Source organism: Sminthopsis crassicaudata, chromosome 2 (genome assembly GCF_048593235.1).
Source record: "Sminthopsis crassicaudata isolate SCR6 chromosome 2, ASM4859323v1, whole genome shotgun sequence".
NCBI lineage: Eukaryota > Metazoa > Chordata > Mammalia > Dasyuromorphia > Dasyuridae > Sminthopsis > Sminthopsis crassicaudata.
This window is the reverse complement of record NC_133618.1, coordinates 4,427,418-4,454,525: the sequence shown is the minus strand read 5'-3', so window position 1 is coordinate 4,454,525 and position 27,108 is coordinate 4,427,418. Positions and strand designations below refer to the sequence as shown.

At 39.2% G+C, this 27,108-nt stretch overlaps 1 protein-coding gene and 1 long non-coding RNA gene across 2 annotated transcripts; both read right to left on the bottom strand.

Moving 5' to 3' along the window:
- Nucleotides 1-3,142: 3,142 nt before the first annotated feature.
- LOC141553092 (tripartite motif-containing protein 43-like) lies at nt 3,143-4,651 on the bottom strand. Its single transcript, XM_074284980.1, has one exon. It carries the CDS (start codon nt 4,649-4,651, stop codon nt 3,257-3,259), a length of 1,395 nt encoding a protein of 464 aa, XP_074141081.1. The 3' UTR covers nt 3,143-3,256.
- A 4,967-nt stretch (nt 4,652-9,618) lies between these two features.
- On the bottom strand, nt 9,619-15,947 carry LOC141553091 (uncharacterized). The gene is made up of 3 exons (XR_012485277.1): nt 15,740-15,947; nt 15,427-15,573; nt 9,619-10,518 (listed from the first exon to the last, which is right to left on the bottom strand). It is a non-coding gene; the product is annotated as an uncharacterized LOC141553091 (long non-coding RNA).
- Between the last annotated feature and the right edge of the window lie 11,161 nt (nt 15,948-27,108).

The following is a 27,108-nucleotide window of genomic DNA, read 5'->3' as shown; positions in this document are numbered from 1 at the left end:
TAATAAGTATCTAATAAGGATTATTATCATTTCAAATTATTAAATTCTCATATTTCAATGGGGTCAGACATACTAATAAAGTATTAATAAATGATTGTTATTATTATTGAAAACCATTTACCTTATCTTGTTGATTGGATTTCAGAGAAAAAGTCCTAGGATAAGTTGATATGTGTTTTTTTTTTTAATTTAATTCTGACTTCATGAATTCATTTGGGGTTTTCTCAGCAAATATACTGGAGTGGTTTGTCATTTCATTCTCTAGCTCACTGTATAGAGGAAACTGAGGCAAACGGATTGAGTGATTTGCCTTGAGCCATAGACCTACTAAGTGTCTGAGGTTAGATTTGAAGCCATGAAGAGGGGTCTTCCTGACTCTAGGTGGGGCACCCTATTCACTGCCCTGCACAGCAGTTGTAGTTGCTCCTGCTACCAATAATTTTTGGTATTTAGTCTTCTATAATCTGTTGCATGGTTAAATCACAAAACTTATAAAAACACATAATTGAACAAAAGCATTAAACTGTCAGCTCCATCTCTGTAGGGTCAAATATCCTTGCTATTTCCTAAAATAATTTGGCTTCGATAATATTCATTTTAGCAGTTTATTGGCTAAGTTCTCCAGGATTTTTAAGGTCTGTATTTGTGCTATTTCTTTATTACACCAAAATATTCCATTATCTTTATGATAAATAATTTGTAAACCCACAAAAAGTGCTTCTAAATATTTTGGTATATTTCTATGCTTTCTTATCAATGATCTACTTGGAATGCCCAGAAGTCGAATCTCTGGAGCAAAGAATAATGGACATGTTAGGCATTTTGCATAATGTCAAATTGCTTTCCAACACAATTTCACTGAATTATAACTCTCCCAAACATGGCCCAGTGTGTCTATCTATTCCTTCAAAGAAAGGAATAATCTTGCACCAGAGTGGAGGTTAGTAACATGCTTTACTAATGCTCATGCATTACTGCAAGATGTATAAGCCAATCATTCTGGATCTCATCTGGCCTGCTTTCCAGTTTTCCAAAGAAGCTCAAGTTTCACTCTCCACCTTTGATGGGCTCACTCTGTCATTCATTATACTTACTGTATACAAAATTCCTTTTTCACATGTGATCCAACTTGAATGGAACTTCTTTTGATTGCACAAATAACCAGAAAATTTCCACATCCTTCTTTAGAATATTCCCTCCTTTTGATTTCTTGACTTCTTGAAGCCCCTAAAGTAGAATTCTTGATTTATGGGGATTTAAAATTTTTCTCTTTCTGTTGCTTTGACTCTTTTCCTTGACTTAACTTTTTGTATTTCACTTCCCATTGTGGTTTAAGAGTATCAAGAATTCCTGATGTCTTGTTCTTTTGCACATTTCATTACATAACTTTTCCTTTATATTGCCTTTAATTGAATGTTTCAGTGTCCAAGTTTTCTACTTGCAGGTAACAGATTGAGATCGATGCAATCCTCCCATTTTTTCCCCATGGGTCCTCATTAGTTTTCTCAAGGTACTTCTGCCAAGGTAAATCCTTGCGATAACCACAAACAATTGCAAAAGACATTACATGCAAGCCCTGGAATATTTTTAAAACTCTGTCAAATATTGTATGTGAATGTGTTCATGATGGTTAGGACCATGTTTAGAGCCAGTTTTTTAAACCATTCTGTTTTGGTATGGTTGGTCTCTTAGTTGGATTCCATCAGACTCAAAAAGGACTTATTGAAATTTGAAAGGAAATGATTTCTTATTGCACAAGAATAATCAATTCTGTTTATTCACCACAGTCTGTTCAGGAATTCTCCATTCATCATCTTTTCTTGCCTTTTTTAAATAAACAAATTTTAGCATTCATTTTTCACAGTCATTTTCTACATACTCTTCATCATTCATCATTTTTTTTGTCATATTAGTTAATCTGATAGAGAGTTGTTTTATTTTGCATTTCTCTATTCAAAAGTGATTTAGACAACTTCATCCATCCATCCACTTTTCAAAATCATGAGGGACTATTTTTGCAAGTGAATACAACATTTATGAAACAAGTGCAAAGTATTGTGTAAACTTTTGGATATACAAATAAAGAAGACAGACCTTGCTCTTAAGGAACACACACTCTAATGTGGGTAGGGGATGCAGAGAGGGAAGAAAATAACACTTAGGGAAGGTTTCAGCTGCTAATGAGAGGGAAAGGTCCTATGACCCTCGGGGTACATTGAGAAAGCAGATGCTAATGCTTTAATGTCATTTCCATTGATAAAATCATAGCATTTCTTGATAATGCTGAGGACTTTTGATGGCAAAGACTTTTAATTCTGAGTCTCAGTTGTTGTGGTTGTGTCCAGAGCAATTGAAAGGCTATGTCTCGACAGAGTCTGCTTCCCAGGAGGAGGGTTGCAGATACTGGATTGGAAATTGTTAGTCCTAAATTTCTTGGGTTCCAGATCTTGGGCTTTATCCATCAGAATCTGAGGAACTCAAGATGAAGGGATAGTCTGATCTGCCTCCTATATGTTGCCTCTCATTTTCCCCACCAGGTACTTGATAATTCTAGGCTTTCCCTCCCTTGTGGCTGGCAGTTGGTTGGCTAATTGTGAGAAGGTCTGTTCCCTTCATCATGCTTATGGCCGTGAGGGCTAGTCTAGAAGCAATAATTTTGGTCTGGTAAGTGTATCCTTGTCTAATCTATCTAGGTATAGATACTTAAAACTGTGTAACTCTGGGTAATTCGGGTTACCCTCTTTGCTTCATGTCTATCATCTTTAAAATCTACTAAATGACTAGGGAAGGAAAGGGCACATCAGTTTCTCTAATAAGAAAAATCTCAAATGTGGTCAGTCCGAAGTGAATAAAATTAATGAAGAACAACAAAAATACAAGTCAAATAAATACTAGATATTTTCTTCATTTTATATTAAAGAAAGCAAAATGGAAAGTTGACTACAATTCAAGGGGAATGTTTTGCAACATGTTGAAATCTATGGCCATTGTAGTGCTATAAATTCTAAGCGGAAATGAAGCATAAAATTACAGGACCAGATTGCTCAGGTATGATTTCCAGTAATTGAGGAAATATTGACATTGTTAAAAAAAAAAATACCTGAACGTAGCATAAAAGAATCCAAAAGAGTGGGGATTGAACCCCTCAACTTTCAGGGTGGAAAGTCTAGTCTCCAGTTGCTAAGCAGGGAGACTCTTGTTGAAAGGATAGAGTGAACACAGAAAAGGAGGAGTTGAGAACTCCCTGGAGAAATGATCATGGATAGGAATAGCAGCAAGCTCCAAGATGAGAGCCCACTGCACACACAGTCATGGGACCAGGCTTTGTTCCTGGAAGTGGGGGGCCAGGGGAAAAGATGGGCTGGACGGGGTCTGTGAAGGGAATAGAATGGAATTTATAAATAAGGGAACTTTGGAGTACATTGTAAAAGGCCAGAGTCCCAGGGGAATATTCCAAGAACACCCCAACCCGAGGTAGAGGGCCTTTGATTCGATGGTTCAGTGGCCCAGGATAGGTCTGTAAATAGTATTCTCCTTCTTTCTTGACACAGCGAAGCAAGAAAGCAAAGTCACAGGAGTCCATGTCCCTGGCCCTTTTCCTCCTCAAGTAGGGGGTGTAGATCCCCAGGACCCACTGAGGCAGTTGAGTCACATCCACCTCCCAGTACTGACTGCCCGAGCTGAAGGCTTGCCCAGCAAGCACAGCATGGCAAGAAGGGTCCTCAGTCTCCTCTGGCCAGTCCTCTCTAGCCTTGGCACTCTTGAGGTCCTCAGAAACAGAAACACAGGAAGCAGCTGATGTGGCGTCCATGGTGAGGTCCACTCGGAATCTGTGGAGCATCTGGATCAGGCCAGGGATGGGATATTCTCTCAGTTCTGGGGTGACAGCCTTGGCCCTTTGGGCCAACACAGCCTCGCTCCTCCCCAGCAGCTGCTTGGCATCTTGCAGCAGATCCAGATTGGCTTGGCGGCCCGCTTCCTGCAGCTCTTGCATGAGTTCCTGTAGGCTCTGTATGTGCTGGGAGAGTCTGTCCTGGCTGGCCTTCTGGTCTTGCCTCATCCTGTCAAGGCATCGCTTCTCTTCCTCCATCAGTAACTGGTGAAGTTGGAAGAATTCTCCCCTGATTATCCAGTCCCAGTCAATAGCAGGTCTCTTCACCTGAGCAAGAAGTTGCTCACCTTCCTCCAGATGTTCCTCCAAACGACTATGAATGTGCTGAAGCTCCCTTCTGTATTTGTCAGCAGCCTCTTGCACGGGGGCGATTTTGTGAGCCCCATGCTCTGGGCTTTCAACACATGTCACACACAGGGCTGTCTGGTCCTCCTCACAGAACAGTTTGAAGAGTTTCTTGTGAGTGACACACTGGCTCTGTCCTTGAGTGCTCTGCAAAATCTTGGAGCTGAGCTCTTTGCCCAGCTCAGTCAACTCTGCTAGGCGCCAGTTCACCAACTGGAGTTCCCTGCCCTGGGAAACTTGCCTGCATTCGGGACAGGAGAAAGTTGGGGCTCCAACTCTCCAGCTGGAGGAGAGACAAGCTTGACAGAAACTGTGCCCGCACCCAATGGTGACAGGCTCACAGAAGTAGCCCCTGCAGATGCTACAGGTGATCTCACTCTGCAGTTCCTGCAGAAATTTCACAATAGCAGCCATTCTCTTCTCTCTCTCTCTCTCTCTCTCTCTCTCTCTCTCTCTCTCTCTCTCTCTCTCTCTCTCTCTCTCTCTCTCTCTCTCTCTCTCTCTCTCTCTCTCGTCTGCAGCAACCAGAAGAAGAGTCTTCCTTGACAATGAAGGCAGAGCTGAGCACAACTCTCAATGGGAGTCCTTCTGTGGAAGGAGGACTCTTTTCTGTAGAATGTTTTCCTCTCAGAGCAGGTTTCTTGGGCAGCTTTTGGAGCCTCCAGCCAAAGCGAAAGTAGAATCTCGAATCCTCTTCTTACCTAATCCTGGCTAGGAGTCTCCTCCAGCTCTGGTTCTTATCCCAATCCAGAATGCTCTTCAGACTCAACGTTGCCTCTTTTTATCCTCCCAGAGAATGGCCTTGTGGGTACTCCCAGGGGCTGATGGGAACTCCTACAACCAATGAATTTGGTCCTTTTAAAGGTGTCAACTCCTTTAAATGTGTAAACTCCTTTTCAAAAGTCTAAAGGTGTAAACTCCTTTTCAAGGTTTAAAGGTGTGAACTCTGAGCTAGAGAAATGTTTAGACAACCTGAATTAGCACTTAATAATCCTAACATCTCCCCTTTCTTTTGATTTAGAACACAGGGTGCTCATGATCTTGAAACAAGTATACATAAATCCATCAATATGGAAGATATTACACATAATGACATAAGTACATGGTAACATAACACATGCTAGAAGTGATGTAACAAATAACATGATCAAATAATCATCAATTGAGAATTGAGACATGTCCATAAGTCCATTGTCCATTAGTTAATGTGCCAGAAATCCAATAATTCCTGCACGTTTTAAAGTCCTATGATAGTCTTCATCAACAATTTTTCATCTCAAGGATGCCATGCTCACAGTTCCTATCTTCATTTAATAAGGTTACATTTCCGTAATTAAAGTTGAGTGAAGATTTCTAATGGCTTTGTGTCCTTCAGCTTTCCTCTCTTTAGATTTGGTTAACGAGTCAACTTCTGCTCTTATTTCACTTAATTCGGGTTTAGAAATAGAATCACAAAGGCTGCATGGCCACTTACTGGGAATGTTACAGGGGGCTTCTTTCTCCCAGCATCCGAGCTCCTCCCTTCAAAATCTGGATGGAAGGAGAGAGAAAGAGAGAGTCAGAGACAGAGAAAGAGAGAGAGGGAAGGAAAGGGGAAGAGGGAGAAGGGGAAGAAGGAAGGAGAGGGAGAAGAAGAGAGAGATATAGTCAGAGACAGAGAGAGAGAGAGACAGTCAGAGAGAGAGAGAGAGAGAGAGAGAGAAGGGGGAGAGGAAGTGGGTGAAGGAACAGGAAACAGAGAGAGAGAGAGAGAGAGAGAGAGAGAGAGAGAGAGAGAGAGAGAGAGAGAGAGAGAGAGAGAGAGAGAGAGAGAGAGAGAGAGAGAGAGAAGGGGGAGAGGAAGAGGGTGAAGGAACAGGAAAGGGAGGAAGAGGGAGAGGGAGAGGGGGAGGGAGGGGCAGAGAGTTGCAGGGAGGGAAGGACAGAGACAGATAGAGACCAAGACAGAGAGACAAAGAGAGAGGTGAGGGAAGCAGAAAGGGAGAGCGAGAGACTAGAACAGAAAAGGGGAGGGGGAGCAGAAAGGACAGAAAGACTTCAGAAACAGAATCTCTATCAGATTGACTAAGAAGTGAATGATAAAGAATCACTTTAATTGAAAGTTGGCCAAAATACACGACTGACCTCTTAACCACTTTGGAGATGGGGTGTGAGGGAAGAGTGCATGCCAACCAAGGAAAAGAGAGACAGGGAGATGCAGAGACAGATTCAGAGAGAGGACATTAGATGGGGAAAGGGAAAGAAAGAAGGGGCCAAAAGACACTGAAAGAGATAAGAAGAAAAACAGGAGAGAGTGTCAGAGATTGAGACAGAGAGAGGCAAAACCGACAACAACAAATAGGAAAATAGATGTAAACAGAGAACTGAGAAACTCAGAAAGATGTGTGTATGGGAGACAGACAGAGAGACAGACACGGAGACAGAAACAGAGAGATGCAGAGACAGATTCAGAGAGAGGGCAGCTAGACGGGGAAAGGGAGAGAAAGAAGGGGGCAAAAAGACAGAGAAAGGAGAGATGAAGGAGGAAAACAGGAAAGTCAGAGATTGAGACAAAAGAAAGAGAGAGAGAGAGAGAGAGAGAGAGAGAGAGAGAGAGAGAGAGAGAGAGAGAGAGAGAGAGAGAGAGAGAGAGAGAGAAGTAGAAGGAGAAAGACAGAGAGAGACAGAGAGACAGTGACAGAGAGAGACAGAGAGAACCCCCTCCCGGACAAGCCAGGATTCTTAGATAAGGAATACGCAATGAAGGTCGACATCAAGGGAGAGAAGAGGGTCATTAACAGAATGATAATAGCTCGTGCCTAGGAGGCCACTTTTACAAAGCGCCTTCTTCACTGCAACCCGTGGCCGTGACTATTCCAGAGAAACAGGTCAATGGATTGTCTAGTGATGACTTTGAAACACGAAGACCTGGGTTCAAACCTCGTCTGAGCACATCCTACCAATATAGTCTTGGGCTAGTTAGTCTCTTCTGCTCCCGGAGCTCAACCTGTTTTCTCCTCTTTTATTTCATTTTTTCCTCCTTTCTGAGGCTGGGGTTAAGTGACTTGACCAGGGTAACACAGCTAGAGCTTCTGAGACCAGATTTGAACTCGGGTCCTCCTGTATTCAAGGCAGGTGCTCTATCCACTGCACCACCTAGCTGCCCCCTCTCCTCTTTCAAAAAAACCAGAGTCAAACTCTTTGAGTCGTCCCTTCAGCCGCTACAGCTCTGGTCCCAGGACTCTCTTTTCTTCTATCTTTTAAACTTATTGATTTTTCAACAAGCATTTATATTTTTCTGCTAGTCCTGCACCCACTAGAGAAAAGAAAAAAGGAAAACAAAATCGTAACCACCCGCAAGCGAGCCCAACGAGTCTCCCCCATCCAATACTCTTCATTGTCTCTGCTGGAAGAAATCTTGACCTGATCTTTTTCAACTGTCTAATTTTATACAAGGGAAACTGAGGCCCAGAGGTGAAGCTAGTTATCCCAGAGTATAGAATCGTTAGCATAATTGACTGATCTTCCTTTGGGAACTTAAGAGTTACAAAACATATCGTGTACAAAGGACCATGGACAGCATCACCCCCCACTGTACAAAACGGAAGCACCAGAAAAGTTGTCTGGCCCGGGTCCCACAGCTGCGAGTGCCCCAGCAGAGGCTCAAAGCCCACATACCTTATCTTCATGTAATACTCTGTGCGCTACAGCCAAGGATTCGAACTCAGGTCCTCTATTTTGAAATTTGGGGGCTCCTGGGAGCGTCCTTGGAAATAAAAGCCCCCGGACCTCCCAGAAGCGATGGAAAATAACTCGTGCTCTTCCCTCCTATCTGGTTCGCTTGTAGGGCAAGGCCCGAGCTGGGAGAGGGGCGCGGAGGGCGGCGTCAGCTGCAGCTCCGGTTGCCCCGAGACCTCTTCTCTGAGCTCTCCAAAGCTCGTCCGTGACGGACACGTCCAGGGCTTTTGTGGCAGCGCAGGTGTTGGAACTGGAGCGATGCATCCGGCAGCAGTGGTACCTGTGGGCGCCCGCGCGCTGCAGCTCACCTCCACGCAGGTGAAGATCTGGTTCCCAAACCGGCGGCGCAAGTGCACGAGGCAGCCGCAGGACGCGTCCTTGGTTTCTCACCTCGCAACCTTGAGTGAATCTCTTCCGCTCCGGGGGCCTTGGTTTCCTCACCGAGAAAAATAAAGGCAGCGGGCTGGGCTGAGCTCTAAAATGCTTGGAGAGCTACACCAACGGCCCGAGGCGTTGCTGCTCAACAGAGAAGCGCTCACTGCCAGCTCACCGGGATGTGCTGGATCCATCCCTTAGTAATCACTGCTGACACTCAGATGCGCTTTTAGACAGCGCTCGGGTTTGCAGATACCTTCCTAACTCAGCGGCCTGATGGGGGAGTTAGTCCGATTCCTGTTTTACCCCTGACGTAGCCCCGACGTGAAGAGACCTGTCAAGGTCCCAAAGCTAGTGGCGGTCAGAGGTGGAAGCGGAACCAAGTTTCTCCTGCCTGCCAGTCCAAACTTCTCCCGATGCACCCTGCGCTCTGTGACGCTCCCTTTGGGACCGATGGAAAACTTGAAATGGATGCTTTAGATCCATTTTAACCATTTAGATCCAATTTAATACGAAATTGGACAAGGGAGATCAGGAGAAGGAACAGGTGAAAGTGGGATCTCTCAAGACCACGGAGCAGCCCTTGGAGGTGCAGAGCTACTGAGGGACAAACCCCTTCCCTAACTCGGGTGCATCAAAGAGAGGGCGTTTCATTGGTGACAGCCCAGTCCACTTTATTTCCAGTATCCCTAGAAAAGAGATTTCTTTCTCTTTTGTTTTTCATCCCTTTTCCTCATCCTTATCTCCATGTCAATTCCAGGAAGGGTTAAGTTGGGTATTTTTTGTTTGTTTGTTTGCTTGGTTGTGATTTTTTTTTCGTTTTTTTCTTTGTTTGTTTCATTGTTTTTGTTTTTTTAAAGGGAAATTGTTGCACAATTCTCTATGGAAATCATTCAAAGCTTTCGTCTCATTTTTTTTTCTCAAATTACCACTTATAAATAAAAATTTTAAGGGAAGGAGAACTGAAGTTTTAAGATGGAAAGCCATGAATTCCCATTCCTCCGACGCGATATTTGCAGGCATGGGAAAAAATAATGCAGGAGTTCTGGAGTCATTTTTATCGGGTTCCTTCTCTTCAGTTTCATCCCAAAGGTTTATTTCAGTCCATACTGTCATACTAAGTGCATACTTAGTGCATACTAAGAAACAGGAGGTGGTAAAATTAGATGTGTCATCTGGTGATTGGCAAATAAGCATAGGCTTCCCGGGATGACTATAGTTCTCCAGACAATGCCCTGACATTAAGATTCTGAGAGCTGTTTAGACTGAAAGAAATGAAATCAAATGTACACACACACACATTTATTAAGATCCAGGACTCAGTTGGGAAATGTTCTTTTGGTAAATGGGGTGAGAAATCCAGTCCTGATGTTTTTCTCCCATTTGATTTTGAATCAATCAAAGTCTTCAAAAAGTTAAGGAGTTCAATACTTCTGAGCCATTCATTTCTCTAAAGTGAAACTTGAATGTTTATTATGAACCTCAGTGTCCTAACAATTATTGCCTCTTTGAATTTCAGGAGAACAAAGAACATTTAGCTCTATGTCACTTACTGGGATATGGGAAGGATGTGTGGTTTTCTCTTTATGGGAAGCTACCTCAACCAATGCTAATACCAGAGTTAGGGCTAGAAAGTGAGTTAGAAATCAGCTCCCCAACTTCCTTGTTGCCAGACATGTAACAAAAGGGATTTGAATCCCGATCTCCCTGATGCCCAGTAGAAAAATGATTTGTATATCTCAACATCAGAGAATTTAAATGTAGAGTCAGAATAGGCAACCTTTCCCCACTATGTTTTCCCTCTTTCCTCCCTTATTCCAATGAGGTGATCATTTCAAAAGAAATGCTAAAATTAATTTTAAAATTCATCTTGTAATGGAATTGAAATATTTTTACTGTTTACTTGAAATCGGGAGATCCAAATAAATGTTGACTTTTAAAATGAAATCTATATTGGAGTCCAATAAAATAGAGTGAGGAGTTATTGGATTCATTTATGTTACTTTTTTGTTAGAGAAGGGAAGCCTCTTGTAGTGGATTAGCCTTTGATCCTTGACTGGGTGACCATAACCAAGTTAAATCTCTCACGTCCAGAGTTTTGTCTTCTAAGTTAAAGAGTTTTTCTATGACCTGTATTGGTGGCTGAACTTTTCCCATGAGGAGTTATTTGTATTGATGAATTCATCAATCTGGAAAAAAGAAAAAATAGTTTTTTAAGATGATTATCTCAGGAAATGTCTTAATGATCAAGGGAATCCAAGTTCTGCTACTGTGTTTGCAAAGTTTTGCTTCTACTCTTTTGTTATGTTGGACTCTGTGTGACTCCATCTGACAAAGATACTGGAGTGGTATTTTACAGGTGAGAAAACTGAGGCAAAAAAGGATGAAGTAACTTGCCCAGGGACACAATGTCTGAGGGGGATTTCAACTCATGAACTCTTTCCAATTCCAAAAACCAATGTTCTGCCTACTGTGCCACTAATCTGCCCTTTTACTCACTTAGTGACCTTAGAAAGGTCCCTTATATTTCTGAGCTCCTTTTTCCTTGTCATTGGGAGAGGTTTCACTACATGAGCTCCAAGATCCCTTCCAATGCTTTCATTAATAATGTTTGTAATCAAACCAGGCCAACTTGATATTCTTTGGAGGTTACTAGTTTTGGGAGCTTTAGGTGTTTGGGGGAGGGCAGGCTCCAACAGCAAAAGCATTTGTCAGACACAGATTTCCCTGAATATTCTTGACTCCTCTCAAATTATTCCATTTCCCCCCCCAAAAAAAAAAAACTCCCAAAGAATCGTTTTTATTTCAGAGAAAACCAGAAATAACAAATCATCCCCAGTGGATGAAATGGTGAAGTTGAGAATTAATAGCATTCATAGATTAAACCAAGAGTTCATGGAGTCATTACTAAAGACCAGAGAGCATACTAGGCAAGAAAAATTCAAGAAAAATTCACTTCTGTCATAAAGCTAACATCTTAAAGGGATTCTAAATATAAAGGTGTAGACATGGAAGCCTAGGCAGATTGAGGGTCATACTCAACTTCCTATAGCTCCTTAAGGGAACATAGGATTAAAATTTTCAGTCTCAAAGCAAAACCTAGAAGATGGAAGAAAAGATAGACCTCATTCCATCTTCACAATACCTTGAAAGAAGGTGTTATTATTACTCCCAGTTTATAGAGGAAGAAACTAAGGCTGACAATGATTAAATGATGTGCCCATAATCCCACAGCTAGTGTTTGAGATAGGATTTGATCCCAAATCTTCAGTCTCCAAGTTGACTCTTCTTTTTAACTATGCTAATGGAATCTGCTAAATGCAAAAGAATGAAGGAAGGGGTTCCATAAAGTGGGAATAGTAAGGGAAGGCTTCCCACAGAAGGTGGAATTAAGCTCAACCTAATTAAAGGATGGCAAAGTACAAATAAGCAGAGTTGGTTTAATACAGTTATCCCTAGTACCATGGAGATTTTCATATATCATATGCTGGCATGAGAAATTAAATGGTATTTAGGGCAAGTTTTATGGAAACCCAAAATAGGAAAAGAAGAGGAAAGATCATTAAAAAAAATTTACAAATTGATAGATGCATAAAGCATATAGTATTGTATAATGACAATGTATTTTATCTTTTAATACCATTATTGATATATCTTCTTTGGTATGAAGAGGTTGTCAAAACAACAACAACAACAAAAATAAAAAAAACCCACCAACTTTAAGCACGTTTTCCAGATTGCAAAGAAGCCATTCTTCTTTCATCCCTCCTGATGTGGAAGGGATAATTGTAATATGGTTTAAAGAAAGATGCTAGATTTGCATTTGAACAGCAGCTCTGCCATTCATTAGCTAAATGTGTAACCTTGGGGGCATCACAACCTTACTGGGCTTCAGCTCCATCATCTGTTAAATGAGAACTTTAGAAAAGATAATTTCTAGCCCATGATCCTGGAGCTAGTTATTAGTATGAAACTGAAATTTTGTGGTTGAAGGTCCTTCATTTACAGTTTCTGAGGACTGAGGAGAAAGAATAAAATAATACCAACTAACCAACCAGATTTCAAGACAAAAACTGTATTTTCACACTAATTTTAAACTCCCACAAAATTCAGATTATTACAATTCTCTTGCTTGATATTATTATTTTTTAATTTAATTCTGAACTTAATAATTATATATAATTGTGTGTTATAAATAATAATATATACATAATATACATCTATATATATATAATATATATAAATAGGACAGAAAGAGTGGGATTGCAACAATATTAGGAATCTTTATTATTTTCTTTTAAAACATAGAATAAGTTCAATATGTCTTTCTTTTTAAAAGAAATTTAAGTTTTCTATTAATATAGTCTATTTTTCTTTTCACTTACATAAAAGGAAAAGAAATTATTTTGTTAGATATGCATTGTCAAACAAAACAAATTCATATGAGCTGTATCAAAAGAAAAAATGTATAGTTCATTCCAACATGTAATTTAAATATTGTCACATTTGTATCCTCCTTATTTATCTAATTATCCTTTATGTGATAAAACAGCTCTATATATTATAAATATTTCTTTAAATTCTCCACGAGGCAAATGGTAAATGTTTGGATGGCCATGGGACAACAGACACTTTGATGCATTATTGGTGAGTCTTGCAAATTGATCCAACTCTTTTAGAAAACAACTTGGAATTAGATATTTTTTGAGTGACTAAGTCATTTTTAAATCATTCTTTTTGAGTTTGGTGGGGTTTATTTTATTTTATTTTAAAACAATAGATTTTATTTTGAAAGTATTTGCAAAGATAATTTTCAACATTCACCCTTTCAAAACTTTTTGTTCCAAATTTTTCTCACTCCCCTACATAGCAAGTAATCCAGTATGTTAAACATGTGCAATTGATTCTTCTATCTATATTTCCACATTTATCATGCTGCAAAAGAAAAATCAAGATCAAAAAGAAAAAATGATATAGAAAACAAAAAGCAGGAAAAACAACAACAAAAAAGGTTCCCATGTTCAATTCCCATGAGCTCTTTCTGGATGCAGATGGCTCTCTCCATTACAAGTCTATTGGAGAAATTGTATATTTTTTTTAATTTACTAAACCCATCCTTCGACATAGAGATATCAATCCTAGATCAAAGACAGGAAAAGATTCCGTGTAGATAGAGCTTTATTTATAGCAACTTTATTTTTCTTTTTTGGTGGTAGCAAAAATCTCGAAGCCAAGGAAATGCCCCAAAATATGCTTATTTATTTTTAATATGGTAGATGGGTGTAAAAATGAAATATTCTTGAACTAGAAAGAATAAGAAACATGAAGAATTTAGAGGAAATTGGGAAGACTTGGATTGAAGCAGAATGATATGAGCAGAACCAGGAAAGCAAGATATATAGTGATTAGAATGATGCAAACATGAACATCGAAAGGCAACCCATGTCTGACCAGTATTGATCAGTCTTAATTGTCATAGTAATGAAGAATGCCTCTCTTCTCTCAGCAGCTCCAAGTGATGAATGAAGCTCATGTGATCAGATATAGGCAGGATATTCCTTTGTTTTGCTTATCTTCAGTTTTTTGTGAAAAGGAAGGGATTTTTTTTTTTTTTTTTTTACTATTTGAGCAGAATCATTTAGAGGTTATAACAATCAAAAAAGGCATCAGTAAAACTTACACTTAAAATTATTCTCTTAACATATGTAAAAATTGCCAAACTTTGTAATGACAAGATTTGCCTTCTCTAAATTCCCACGGGGGAAATGACTTGCTCATCTGAAAAATACCTGTGATCTCTTTTCAAGTTTCAGTGTGACTTGGCTCATTTTTGTTCAGAAAGAATGGGAGGGAGGGAAGGGAATGAGAGAGGAAAGAAAAACTCTTCTACTTTTCTGACAGACCTATCTCTCTGTTAAGATTAATTTAAAAGGCTATTCTCCTTGCAGCATCCTGTCCCGGCCCGCGGGACTCAGTTGTTATTCGTGGGGTACCTAGGAGAACCCAGCCTGAAAGAGAAACGGGGTAGAAAAAAGAGGGAGACCAAGCAGATCCTTGTCAAGGTCTCAGTTTATTGCTCTAGGGGTACAGCCTATATAGCAAAAAGCATGAGAAAGAGAAGTAGGGTTGGGTCTGGGAAAGGAACATGGGAATGGCTGGTTCAATGAACAGGAACATTTTGCAGTTAGGATACCACAATGTTGGAACATACACAATGTTGGAACATTCTATGGTCGGCTGATTCTTGGAAGGATCATGCCCACCTGTGGTCGGCCTGATTCCCGGAACAATTTGTCTAAGGGTAAGGCCCACTTGGGGGGGAGAGACACCTGGGCAGGCCCACTTAGGGGGGAGAGACACCTGGGCTGAAGCCCTTGGCTCCCGACAACCCATAAGTATAAAAACAAATAATAATGATACAAAGCTGGATTCCCATTTCAGATGGCGTCCAACACAAGTTCATGTCCTTGGCCTCTAGAGAAGCTGAAGGCCAGAGTCCAAGGGCCATACAAAAAGTCACACATCACCTCCATTTGATGATCGGTCTTGCAATGTTAGAAGGGTCTGGTTAAGTCAGAATGTGTATAATGGGCAAAAGTTTGATTTTGTGACTCATCATACTATGTGTGATGGCAAATATAAGTGAAAAGTCTTCAGTTAAAAAAAACTGGACTAAAACACTAAAAAAAAAAAAAAAACTAACATTAAAATACCCTAAATTTCATAGACCTAGAGAACTCAAAGATAGCTGTAAAACTTGCATTTAATGAAACTTTGTCTCAAGCCTTTTTTTCAATGCTGCAGTAACCCTAATAGACAAATTTTCATAGCAGAACTAGAGATAGAGTATGGGAGCATCTTTCACACTTATCCCATCAAACTCTAGTGTTGGCCCCCTTTCTTTGCTAGGTAGCCTGAATTACTAGTATATGAAGTTAACAAATCACTGAGCTTGCATTTAAAAAGAGATTCACAGCAAATCATTTGAAGATAGAATAATATAAACTTGTTAAAAACTAGACCTATATATAAACTTGTTAAAAACACAGAGAAATACATAATTAAAATATGGATTAAAGAATCTAAAATATTGTTACCTTAATTGTGTTTGTTTTTTCAAGAAAGTCCAAGAATAGCTTCCATGTCTTCATATGGGTATTCTCTTTTAAGAAGTTTTTGGGGAGTTAAGTTTTCATCCAATAATTCAGGTCCTAAATGAACTCCAAAAGAAACTCTTCTTTTTGCTGATGATCAATTTAAGATAACTTGTGTTATCTTAAAAGAAACATCATACATATATATATATGCATATATATATTTGCATATAAAATATGTATACATATATTTATTGTATTTACCTCTATTATACCAACATAGTCAAAGAATATGATGTATACTTAATATACTTACCTCATTATACAAAGCACCACAAAAAGATAAGAATACATCACTATATACACACATATTTATAAAGCTTTTTTAAAAAATTGGATCTGAGAAAGCTCAAAAACTCTTCTCCTGAAAAAAGATGACTCTATTATCTTGGAACTTAACTTTGAATCACCCTAAAAAAGCATTAAGAAAAATTAAGTGTTGCCTTTCAAATGTCATTCTCCCAGTAGCATCTTTGCAAGGGTTATAAAGCATGGTTAATTATTAAGGACCACGCCTAGGTGAAGGGGCAGGTCAATTCTCGGAGAGCCTCCACAGCTGTGAATCATAACACTTGAAGGAGTTCTAAAGCAGCCTTTACTGACACAGGTGTTGCTTGTGGACTGGGAAAATAAATTGGAGGCAGAGGGAAGAGAAGAGATGTCAGACAATGTAAGAGCCTCTCAGTTGGGAAGTCAGAGAACAGCAATTCTCCTTGAATCACCATCATCCTCTCATAAGAAAAAAAAAAAGGTATACCAAAGGTAAATCAAAATTACATATTGTGTTCCCAACAGATAATCAACCTAATTTCTTTTTTACTTTACACGATCAAATTTGTTGTGAAGACCAACAGTTTTGGGAGGGAGGGAAGTGAGCCATTAAGCATCAAAAATCTCTTTGTCTACAGAATAAGAACCCAGCTAAATATGTTATAAAATATGTTTACATGTGGACAGAAATTAGATTCACTTAACTTTGGAGAAGTTTGGTTAGAAAAACTTGAAGCAGGACTTTTCAAGATTATTGATTTCAAACTGACTGATAATGGGTGACAGGTTATTTTAGCTGCATCTTCATCACTTCATGATTCAGTATAGGGAGATCAAAATATTGTCTTTTTCTTTTTTCCCCCAAGGCTGGGGTTAAATGACTTGCCCAGGGTCACACAGCTAGGAAGTGTTAAGTGTCTGAGATCAGATTTGAACTTGGGTCCTTTTGAATTCAAGGCTGGTGCTCTATCCGCTGCACCACCTAGCTGCCCTGATTAAAATATTGTCATGTTGAGTTTCCTCATGGGCTAATTTAGAAAGAAAAGGGGATTTTTTCGTACTGATTTGAAGTAAAACATCTAAATGATTTTGTAATCCTGCAAATATTTCAGTAAAAATGTTTTCTCTTTTTGAGATAAAGTAGTTATTAGGTAAAAGAGAAAGACATACTTTGGAAGTTATCATTTCTGACAAGCTTTCAAAATTGAGTTTCTCTTTAGTTGCTTTATTCTTTGGAGTAATCTTATTTCTCTTATATCAGTTTTGTTTATTTTTGGCCAAATCTGGAGATTTGCCCCCATAGTTAAACTAGTTAGTACCACAACACACTAAAAATTAGTTTTCTGTTTATAGTGAGATACCCCATACTCTCTTTTAATCAGTACTTATTAATTTGATAGAATCATGTCAAAGTATATAAGGCCCAGAGCTGTGTGCTACAGATTCTAAGTTCACTTGCTTAACTATAAAAAAATTAAAGGCCTCCCCACCTTGTTTCCTATTGTCATGGTGACCACGCCTAGTGTGGTAGAGATCGCAACTACATAAAAAAATCCCCCAAAGTATTTCTGTACCTCCAGATCAATAACCCTTCCAACAGGAGCAGACGACCATCTTATGACCACTTAGGCACTGACTGTAATAATTTGTTCCACTTCCTCTTGCCCAAATTAAGAAGCCTGTCCATTTTATGTAGATAGACTTTGACTCACCCAACTTGTGGCCCTGCTGACATGTTGCTTATTTTAGCTTATGTATCACAACTTAATGGGATTATTCTGTATTGGGTATACCTGTTCCAGAATGTCTGGACATCTAGCCCTATAAAAAATAAGGCCTTGGAAGGAGGAGGCATCTTAGATTGTGAAGAAGAACTGGAATCTACTCAAGGAAATGGAAATTGAGTAGATGGCTATCATTTGGGGAATGTTCCCATCAATGTGAACTGAATAAGTTAATCTAATAGAATAGAATACGTGTAATAGGATATTCTTGTTCTATAAGAAATGATGAGCCGTCTGATTTCAGAAAAGCCTGGAAAGACTTATATGAGCGGATGCTAAGTGGAGTAGAGCCAAGAGAATATTGAACATAGCAACAAGATTGTGTGATAATCAGTTGTGATGGAATTGGCTTATTTCTTTTCATTGTTGAAAGGCAATTCCAATAGACTTGTGATGGAAAGAGCCATCTGCATCCAAAGAAAGAACTATGGAAATTGAATGTAGATCAAAGCATAGAATTTTCACCATTTTGTTTTTGTTGTTCATTTGCTTGGTCTCTTTTCCTTAATTTTTTCCCTTTTCCTTTTGATAGGATTTTTCTTGGAATATGGAAATATATTTAGAAGAATTCCACATGTTTAATCTATATTGAACTGCTTGCTATCTGGGGAAAGAGGGGAAGAAGGGAGAAAAATTGGGGAACATAAGGTTTTGCAGGGGTGAATGTTGAAGACTATCTTGCATGTATTTGAAAAAGTAAAAAACTATTTTAAAAAGATTTAGGATCCTCTTCATTATAGGGGACCATGGATGCTTTAATAAAGTGCCATTTGTTCAAATGTCTGCCTCAGTCTCTCATTTTATAGATTAGATAATTTTAATCACCACAATGTTGGTGACCTAGATGGAATAAGCCTCTTTTGGCCAGCCCCTGTATGGGACCCCAAAAGGAAGTGCACACCAGGTTGAATTTTCAATGGCTCCCCAATGGACACCAGCCCTGAGAGGTTGGACTCCCCTTGTTGTCTGCACCCAAATTCTCTGACTCTGAGGTAAGTCTTATCAAAATTGCTGAGCCTGCCTTGACTTACCCTAAATAAATTTTCACTAAGAAGGGTTCCCAATTAAACTAAGAGAAACTATTTTTGATTTAATTTATCTAAAGCTTTGGAGCACTCAAATTCTATTTTTATAAAAATTATATGGTTATAATTTTAACTTTTTAAAAACATAGCTTCCTGTTCTCTTTTTTCCTCCATTTTTTCATTTTGTTAAGATCAAGGCGATTCAGCAATGGAATTGCAAGTTCCTCATTTTTAGCCATCTAACCACAGAAACTTCCTGTTGGATAAAATAGAATTTTTTTGCATTTAAATTCCTTCAGCAAAATATAATTAAATCATTTTTGTCATTAGTAAAGAAATCTTTTAAATTGGTTGAGGGAAAACTTTTATTCTGGGTCAGGGAAACCATTCTATAATCAGTCGCTTGATGGGTAGGGTTTGGGAAAATAATTTTCCACTCTAGGTTTCTAATAATACCTTGACAAAGCAGTAATTTGTGAGAGAACTGATAGTGTTAGGGGAGAGATTCCCAGCCATAATAGTAAACTGTCAAGCCATGTGACCACCCTGGGTGCAATCTTACCCCCTTCTGATTTGTAAAGAAGATTCATTTAATTTTAGAGATGGGAAGAAAAGATTATTTCCCCTTATATTTACTTAGTATTGAGTTAGTTGTTGATAATCAGAGCTAAAATTTTAGGAAGTTTTAGAGGAAAGCAAGTATAAAATTTGACTTTTAGACCCCAGTTGATCAGCCTAAGAAATTAAGAATTGCCAAAGCAAATCCCTGAATATTTTAGAGTTAGCTGTAGGACAATACCATGTAGGTGGTCTCAGGCTGATAGAAATTAAGCTCCTTGGTTCATATTCCAAGGAGATAATCTCCAGAGCTTTCAGTTGGGGAACTTCTCAGAAGATTAAGGCAGATCTTAAGGAATCTAGTCCAACTCTCTTAGGGAAAGTTCTGCCCAAGAATTGATACTTTTCTGGTCAGGAACACCCACAGGAGAGATGGTCAGGTATAAAGCAAGCAGAGCATCCTACAAGATCTCATTTGGGACAGAATTGGACTCCCTGTTGGTGGATGACTAAAGAGCTATTCAGCTGTGTAAAGTTAGGTCTGAAAACACAAAGGGTTTAGGGGACTATGTTGGAACTTTTGGAAATTAGAAATTCCACAACTATTGAACATACTCTCAAAATCAGTTTAGAACAAGTGAACAATTGATATTGCTTAATTTATTGTCAGTTTTTCTTCCTGTGGTTATACTTTAAAAAAAATAGAGAAAGAAAAAGTTAACAAACTCTTCCATCTGTCAGGAACTCATATTAGGAACCAAATACAAAGTACACTTAAAATGGGTGAATCCTTTGACAAATTAGAATAAAGTGTTAGTAAGTTACATTTTTATAAATTCTAAGAAGGTTAACATAATTAAGAAAGAGAAGGATTATCCTAGGCTGACAGATTATAAATTCTATATTTAATAGAGGAGACAGGTAAGATCTTCAAAATTTCCTAGAGAAAAACTTTAGAAGTTCATGCTTGATTTAACATTGTGTATTGTTATATGTTCTTTGTGTGTCTGATGAAACCAAGTTGAAGAATAGTGAGTTTTTACTTCATACAATCAGGAAAATCTTTAAAAGAATGGGAAATATGTGTCTTGTCATTGCTGTTCATGCTTTGTGCTAACTCATGGCGAACAGGTTTCTTACCTAAGCCCTTTTCTTTTAATGTGACCAGCCAAAAGAAACAGTCTATAAAAAACAACAAACTTTCAAAATAGGCTTAAAAGAGGATAAATCCCTCCTTTTATTTCTGTTGGCAATACTGACCACATTGAAGATTGAGGAAAGAGAGATACCGAAATTAATTTAAAACTAAGATTTTAAAAATCGGAAACCAAATTTGTGAAAAGGGAATAATTAAATCCCTTTTATTACTAATTTGTAATTTGAATGACTTTATAGAAAATATTTTGATAAGCCTGTAAGGTATCTCCAAATTTTGTAGAGTTTAATGAAAACAAAATCAAAAAATGCCCAATATGTTATGTTTTTTTAAGGGACCTTTTTAAAATGACTTAAGGAATGATTGAAAGCTGAAGTTTATTAATTTAAGAATTGTCATGAGTTATGTTTAGGAGAGTTTCAGTTGGGGGGGCAGCTAGGTGGCGCAGTGGATAAAGCACTATCCCTGAATTCAGGAGTACCCAAGTTCAAATCTGGTCTCAGGCACTTAACACTTCCTAGCTGTGTGACCCTGGGCAAGTCACTTAAACTCAGCCTCAAAAAAAAAAAAAAAAAAAAAAAAAAAAAAAAAAAAAAAAGGAGAGTTTCAGTGAAATAGGAATTCACGAAAGTGTTACAATAAGAAAAATTTAGGAAATGTTGTAGGAGAAAGTAGATTAAAAATGTTGTAAGTCTAAAAAATTACACAACTCGGTATTTTAAAATTAGAGAAGTTCTAGTTTGCTAATCTCTAAGTCTGAAGTTTTGTGGTATCAATCTGTGGTGGTAGTAATTTTAGTATAGAATCTTACAGTATTACTAAAAAATAAGTTCAAAGCATAGAAAAAGCCTGACACATGATGGGCACTGCATAAACTACTATAATTAGCATGAAAGTGCTAGGAGATAAGATAAATTAATTTCTACTACTTGATAACTTTGGTAATTCGAGAAGGCTTAGAGAAGCTGCTAAAGCAAACTTCTTATTAAAAAGTACCTCTACCTCATGATTTTTAGTTTAGTTAGAGAAACACCTCAAACATCTATTGTATATTTAAGACATTATAAGTTACTGTTTAATTAAATGGAACATAATCATAATTATAAATCGTGCTTATTTCCTATTCTCTAATGTCACCTGGGACTGACCCCTTCAGTTTTGCATTGCCCATAGAGAACTACCCAATGCATTTAGATTGTAATAATCCATAGAAAAAATGTATCTTTTCTGTAAACAGGACAGGTAGGGAGAATGAGAGAAGTAATTCCTTTAGACTCCTACTCTATTTCAATCAGTATTAGTCAATTTAATAAAATGATATCAGAGTTCTGTATAAAAGATCCCAGAGCTGTGAGCTAAAGAATCTAATTTCATTTGCTTAATTATAGGAAGTTACCTAAAGGTCCTTGAACCTTGTTTTGTCTTATCATGGTGACCGAGCCTAGTGTGGCAGAGATCACAACTACATGGAAAGCCCCCAAATATATTTTGCACCTCCAGACCAATCATTCATTCAATAGGAGCTGATGACCATAGCTTTACCATTTCCTCTTGTCCAAATGAAAGAGAATCCTGTCCATCCTGTGTGGAGACATTATTCACCCAATTTGTGACCCTGACATTATTTTAGCTTGTGTCAATCAGTGAAATTGTTCTGTATTGGATATAACTCTTCTAGAATGGCTGGCCATCTAGTCCTATAAAAATAGAGCCCTGAAAGGAGGAGGCATCTCAAATCAAGATCTAGGGTCCACTTAGAGGAGAACATGGATCCTTTAATAAAGTACCATTGGTTCACACCTCTACCTCAGTCTTACTGAAGATGGGATAATTTTATTTTTTTTAATTGTTTTTATAAATTTTTGACAGTATATATGCATGAGTAATTTTTTTATAACATTATCCCTTGTATTCATTTTTCTACATTATCCCCTCCCTCTCTCTACTCCCTCCCCTAGATGACAGGCAAGCCCATACATTTTACATGTGTTACAATATCACCTAGATACAATATATGTGTGTAAATCCCATTTTCTTGTTGCACATTAAGTATTAGATTTGAAGGTATAAGTAACCTGGGTAGATAGACAGTAGTGCTAACAATTTACATTCACTTCCCAGTGTTCCTTCTCTAGGTGTAGCTAATTCTGTCCATCACTGATCAATTGGAATTCGATTAGCTCTTCTCTATGTTGAAGATATCCACTTCCATCAGAATACCTCTTCATACAGTATCATTGTTGAAGTGTATAATGATCTAGTTCTGCTCGTTTCACTCGGCATCAGTTGATGTAAGTCTCTCTCCAAGCCTCTCTGTATTCCTCCTGCTGGTCATTTCTTACCCAGCAATAATATTCCATAACCTTCATATACCATTAATTTACCCAATCATTCTCCAATTGATAGACATCCATTCAGAAGATGGGATAATTCTAAACACATTGGTCATGTTGGGCAAACTTGATCTCAGTGATTCAGATGAACCACCACTCAATCTACCACCCAATGGCAGCAAATCATAATTACAGAGGTTATAGTTTAGAAAAAAAAATGACGTGAATTTTATTAGTAGTCATGATTCATTTGTTTACCTAGCAACACCCTTCAGGTTAGCAAAGAGTTTTCTTCTTCACAATGACCATAGGAAGGAGGGATATCTTGCTCATAGGTATAAAAACAGCAATGGCACAAAGCAATATTCCCAGCTCAGATGGCCATGGTCTCTAGACAAACTGAATACTAGAATCCAAGAGCCCTATAAAAATGTAAAAATCCACCTGATGAGAGGTATTGCAAGCCTAAGGATCTGATGAAGTCAAAGGGTCATGGGCAAAAGTGTGATTTTGTTCATCTTCATACTGTTATGCATAATGGCAAATAAGCAAAATTGTCTCAGTTTTTTAAACTGCACTAAAACCAAACATTCCAAATTTTAGAGACTTTTGCATGCAGGGACAGTATAAAATTGTTATAAAATTAACAGTGAAATTTTACGCTCTCAAGTCTTCAACACTGCAGTAATCGTAAGAGCCAAAAATAAAAGCAGACATAGAGAAACTCAAGAAATGGCAGTATCTTTCACAGGTATCCTATCAAGCCCTGATGTTAATCACCACCACCCCATGCTAGGATACTCTGAATCACTAGTATATGGAGCCAACAAATATTCAAGCTTGTATGTAGAGATTCATAGAAAATCATTTGAAGATAGAATGATATACCACCACTTTGAAAAAAAAAAAGAGAGAGCACATGGGGACTATAGACTAGAGGAATGCATGATTTGAAATTCTGATAGATTAAATTCTTGTCAAGATTTTTTCTGGAATGATTTTTCAAGGCAATCCCGAGACAACTTTTACATCGTCTTATTTCTGAGGATTCTGCTCTTTTAAGAGGTTTATTGGGAGTTAAGTTTTTATCAAATAATTACCTCGATAACAACAAACGTAGAATACACAAGCCTATATATACACAAAAACTTTTTTTAAAAAGTTTTTTAAATGAAAACTGGATATTATGATGCTCAAAGACTTTCATCCTGAAGAGGATGAGTGATTCCCCTTGGAAATATTATGAAAAATTAAGTGTTGAGTTTGCAATGTCATCCTCTCAATGTCATTTTTAAGTTCTTAATCATCACCACCCCCAGAATCCTACTGTTATCTTCATAGCTGGCCCAATGCCAAAATGTTAAATACAACTGAAATTTAATCTATTTCTTCACTTAGTTTCAGTTCTAACTTACAGAGCAAGGCTCTACTGGTAGTTTCACTACATTCCCCTCATCTAATCTCCCCAAGAAACAGTTACTTACCCTGGCCCAGAGTTGAGGTACTTGGGGATCTAGTTGGTATTGCCCATGAATTATGGGTGCTAATGTGACTAAGAATTAATAATAATAAGAATAGATTTTCAATGATAAAGCTAAAACTAACCATTTTAAATAAACTTTTTATACATATTTTATTTTATATAAATTATCTTTAATAAGGCAACGAATAATACATAATTATATATACCATACGTAATTTTATCTATTTAAATTACCTTTAATACAGGTAATACATAAAAGGGCCTTGAAAATAGGAGGCAGTGGGTAGGAAATGAGTTGCTGAGTGGGGGTGCAGCATGAGCAGATTTCAAGAATGAGGGATTATTGGTTTGGGTCCTTCAAAACAAAGGTTTAAGCAACAACTCAGCAATGGAGAAGGGGCTCCAAGGAGTCCCTCCACTCTGTGGCAGGAGACCATGGTTTCTTGTAAATAAGCAGCCACGCCAGGATTCGAGGACAGAACCTTTGGCTTTGTCCATGCAGCATGACCATTTTCTTCTTCCTCCCAAAGATTTTTCAAATGTGATGAGGTTGTGATGAAATTGTTGCAAAATTAGATTGAAGTGAACATCTGGATTGGCCTTTATGGATAAAAGAAGGGGACAGGTCCACAGAGTGGGCACCTTGGCAAAAGATGGGATGGGGCCATTCTAAAGGAGTTTATCTGTGCAAGGCATTTGATGCTTTTCTGTCCTCTTTCCCTGAGTGTGAGGTGAGGTAATTTCTGGTAAGTGGGAGGCCAGAAGGCAGATCCATCTTGATCTACTTGACAGAACCCTGATCAGGAGCTAGGATAAGCAGAATTCACATCTGGCCTCAAGACACTGTTAAGGGCAGTGCACGTCAGTTTTCTCATCTATAAAATGAAGACGTTTACTCTTGTCAGACTAGTTTTTTCATTCTTCCCTAGACACAACCTGTACAAGCCTTCCTCTAGAACTTTATGCGGAAGAATGGGGGATACTCCATTCACCCTCTTTCCCCACAAGGGCCTTGTCCCAATTATTATTTGAGAAGACACTAGATAGGAATACTTATTATTTCAGTACTTAGACCATGGTTGTTTTCATGGAAAGAAAAATCAGAACCACAGGGGAAAATCATGGGAAAGGAAAAACAAAACAACAACAACAACAACAACAACAAAAAGCTCCTACAATCGAGGGAGTTATTGGGGCAGAAGGGCTAGGAATCCGGGAAGAGAGAAATCAGTTTCGTGTAAATCCCACATAATAGCAACGAGAAAAAGAAAGAGAGAAAATGGGGAGATAAGGGAAACACGGAAAAGGTTTGCAGGAGGCCAGGAGGCCTCGGGCGAAAGGGTGTGGAGGTGCCCTGCCGGGTGCTCGGATGGGCTGCCCTCCTCTCATCCCCATGTAGTGAGCGGTTTTGGAGGACTCCCAAAGGAGGCACACGGACTACTGGAAGACATGTAGTACGGACGGGCTGTAGCTGAGACCCCCACCCTTAGGGAGGGCTCCGTCACCCCTGGCGAATCGGGAGGGTTAAAATTCTGGCCATTTTTTGTAGTCAACCCAGAGACCCGGGTTGTAGTGCATTCTCCAGTATCTTAGGGAGAAAGACAAACATTTCTTGCCTTTTGAAGTCTGTTTCCAACCTCCGGCAGATGCTACTTCGAAGACCCGGGGGCAGCTAGACTGAGCAGTGGATCGAGTACTGGCTCTAAAGACGGGAAAAGCAGAGTTCAAACTCGGCCTCAGACAGATAACACTCACTGTGTGATCCTGGGTAAGTCACTTAACCTTCCTTACCTCAAAAACAAACAAACAAAAAAAAACCCAACAAAAAACAAAGCAAAGGCCGGCCCACCTCCGCGTGGGTTAGCTGCCTCTGCCGCTTCTGAACACTTTCCCTTCTGACCACAGGAGTCGGACCCTCCAGGGTCCTGGCCAATCTCTGGGTTTTTGATATGGGTTTCTTTACAAACTGCTCTTCCTTTACTTCGAGGAGACGAGAACCGAACCGGAAACCGGGGTCCCTAGAATTTTCGTGCTGATTTACGCCTTTGTGCCTCACTTTCCCGCGCCTCATCTCCCAGCCGCCTCCTTCAATAAAGCAGAATGTGGAGAGGTGAGCAAAAGCTGGGGTGACCCTCGGCGGGACTTCGGTAGAAACGCAATTCACGCCCTTTCCTTTAAAATAATAGGCTTACATCTATCCAGTGTCCCAGATCGATTACATCTCGCGACGGATTTATGCAGATAAAATCCTTCACACGCCATCATATTCCCAAGGGCCCAAGTATGCCAAAGATTAATACAGCATTCTTTATTGGGGGGGGTGAAGGAGGGTTCAAATGAAAAAGGACAGAGGTGGGGGAATACAGAGCTGGAAAGGGGAGGGGAAGCGGGATGGCTTCTGGTAGGAAGGGAAAGCTTAGATTCACGGGTGTCAGGGGGAACCAATAGGACTGGCAGCCTCCCCATTCCCAGCCCCTGGTCCCCCTGAGCCGATGGGGACGTCCGCGAGGCCCCTGGGTACTTCTAGCCGAGCTGGAGGCTTTCCCGGGGCCGAATGCGCCACGCTTGCCAGGCACGGAGCACCAGGGGCCGCTGTGAGCCGGGCCGGGGATCCCCTCACGAGCTATCTAGTCCCGTTACGTCGTCAGGTAAAATGACCAAGATGATAAGCCACTGTGAACAGTCCAATTCTTCGTTTCCGCCTTGACCTTTACTCTCCAGTTTTCCTAATTTTGAGACAATTGCTTACAGGTGCTCAAATCTCTCCCCGTAAATACGGGAGTCTCTGTACCTTTGTTGCCAACCTCAGGGGGGAGCTAGGTCACACTGGGACCCCATCCTCAGCTTGAGTTTGCCATATGGATCTTTTGCTTCTTCCATTCTTTGAACCCTCACTTTAGAAGATCCAGAAGAAGATAGGGGGATTTGGGAGACACTTTGGAGATGGGGTGTGAGGGGGGAGTGCATGCCAACCAAGGACAAGAGAGACAGGGAGATGCAGAGACAGATTCAGAGA

Bases quoted from the DNA above. Each gene is read 5' to 3' on its own strand.
- LOC141553092 (XM_074284980.1), bottom strand. From the start codon at position 4,651: ATGGCTGCTATTGTGAAATTTCTGCAGGAACTGCAGAGTGAGATCACC.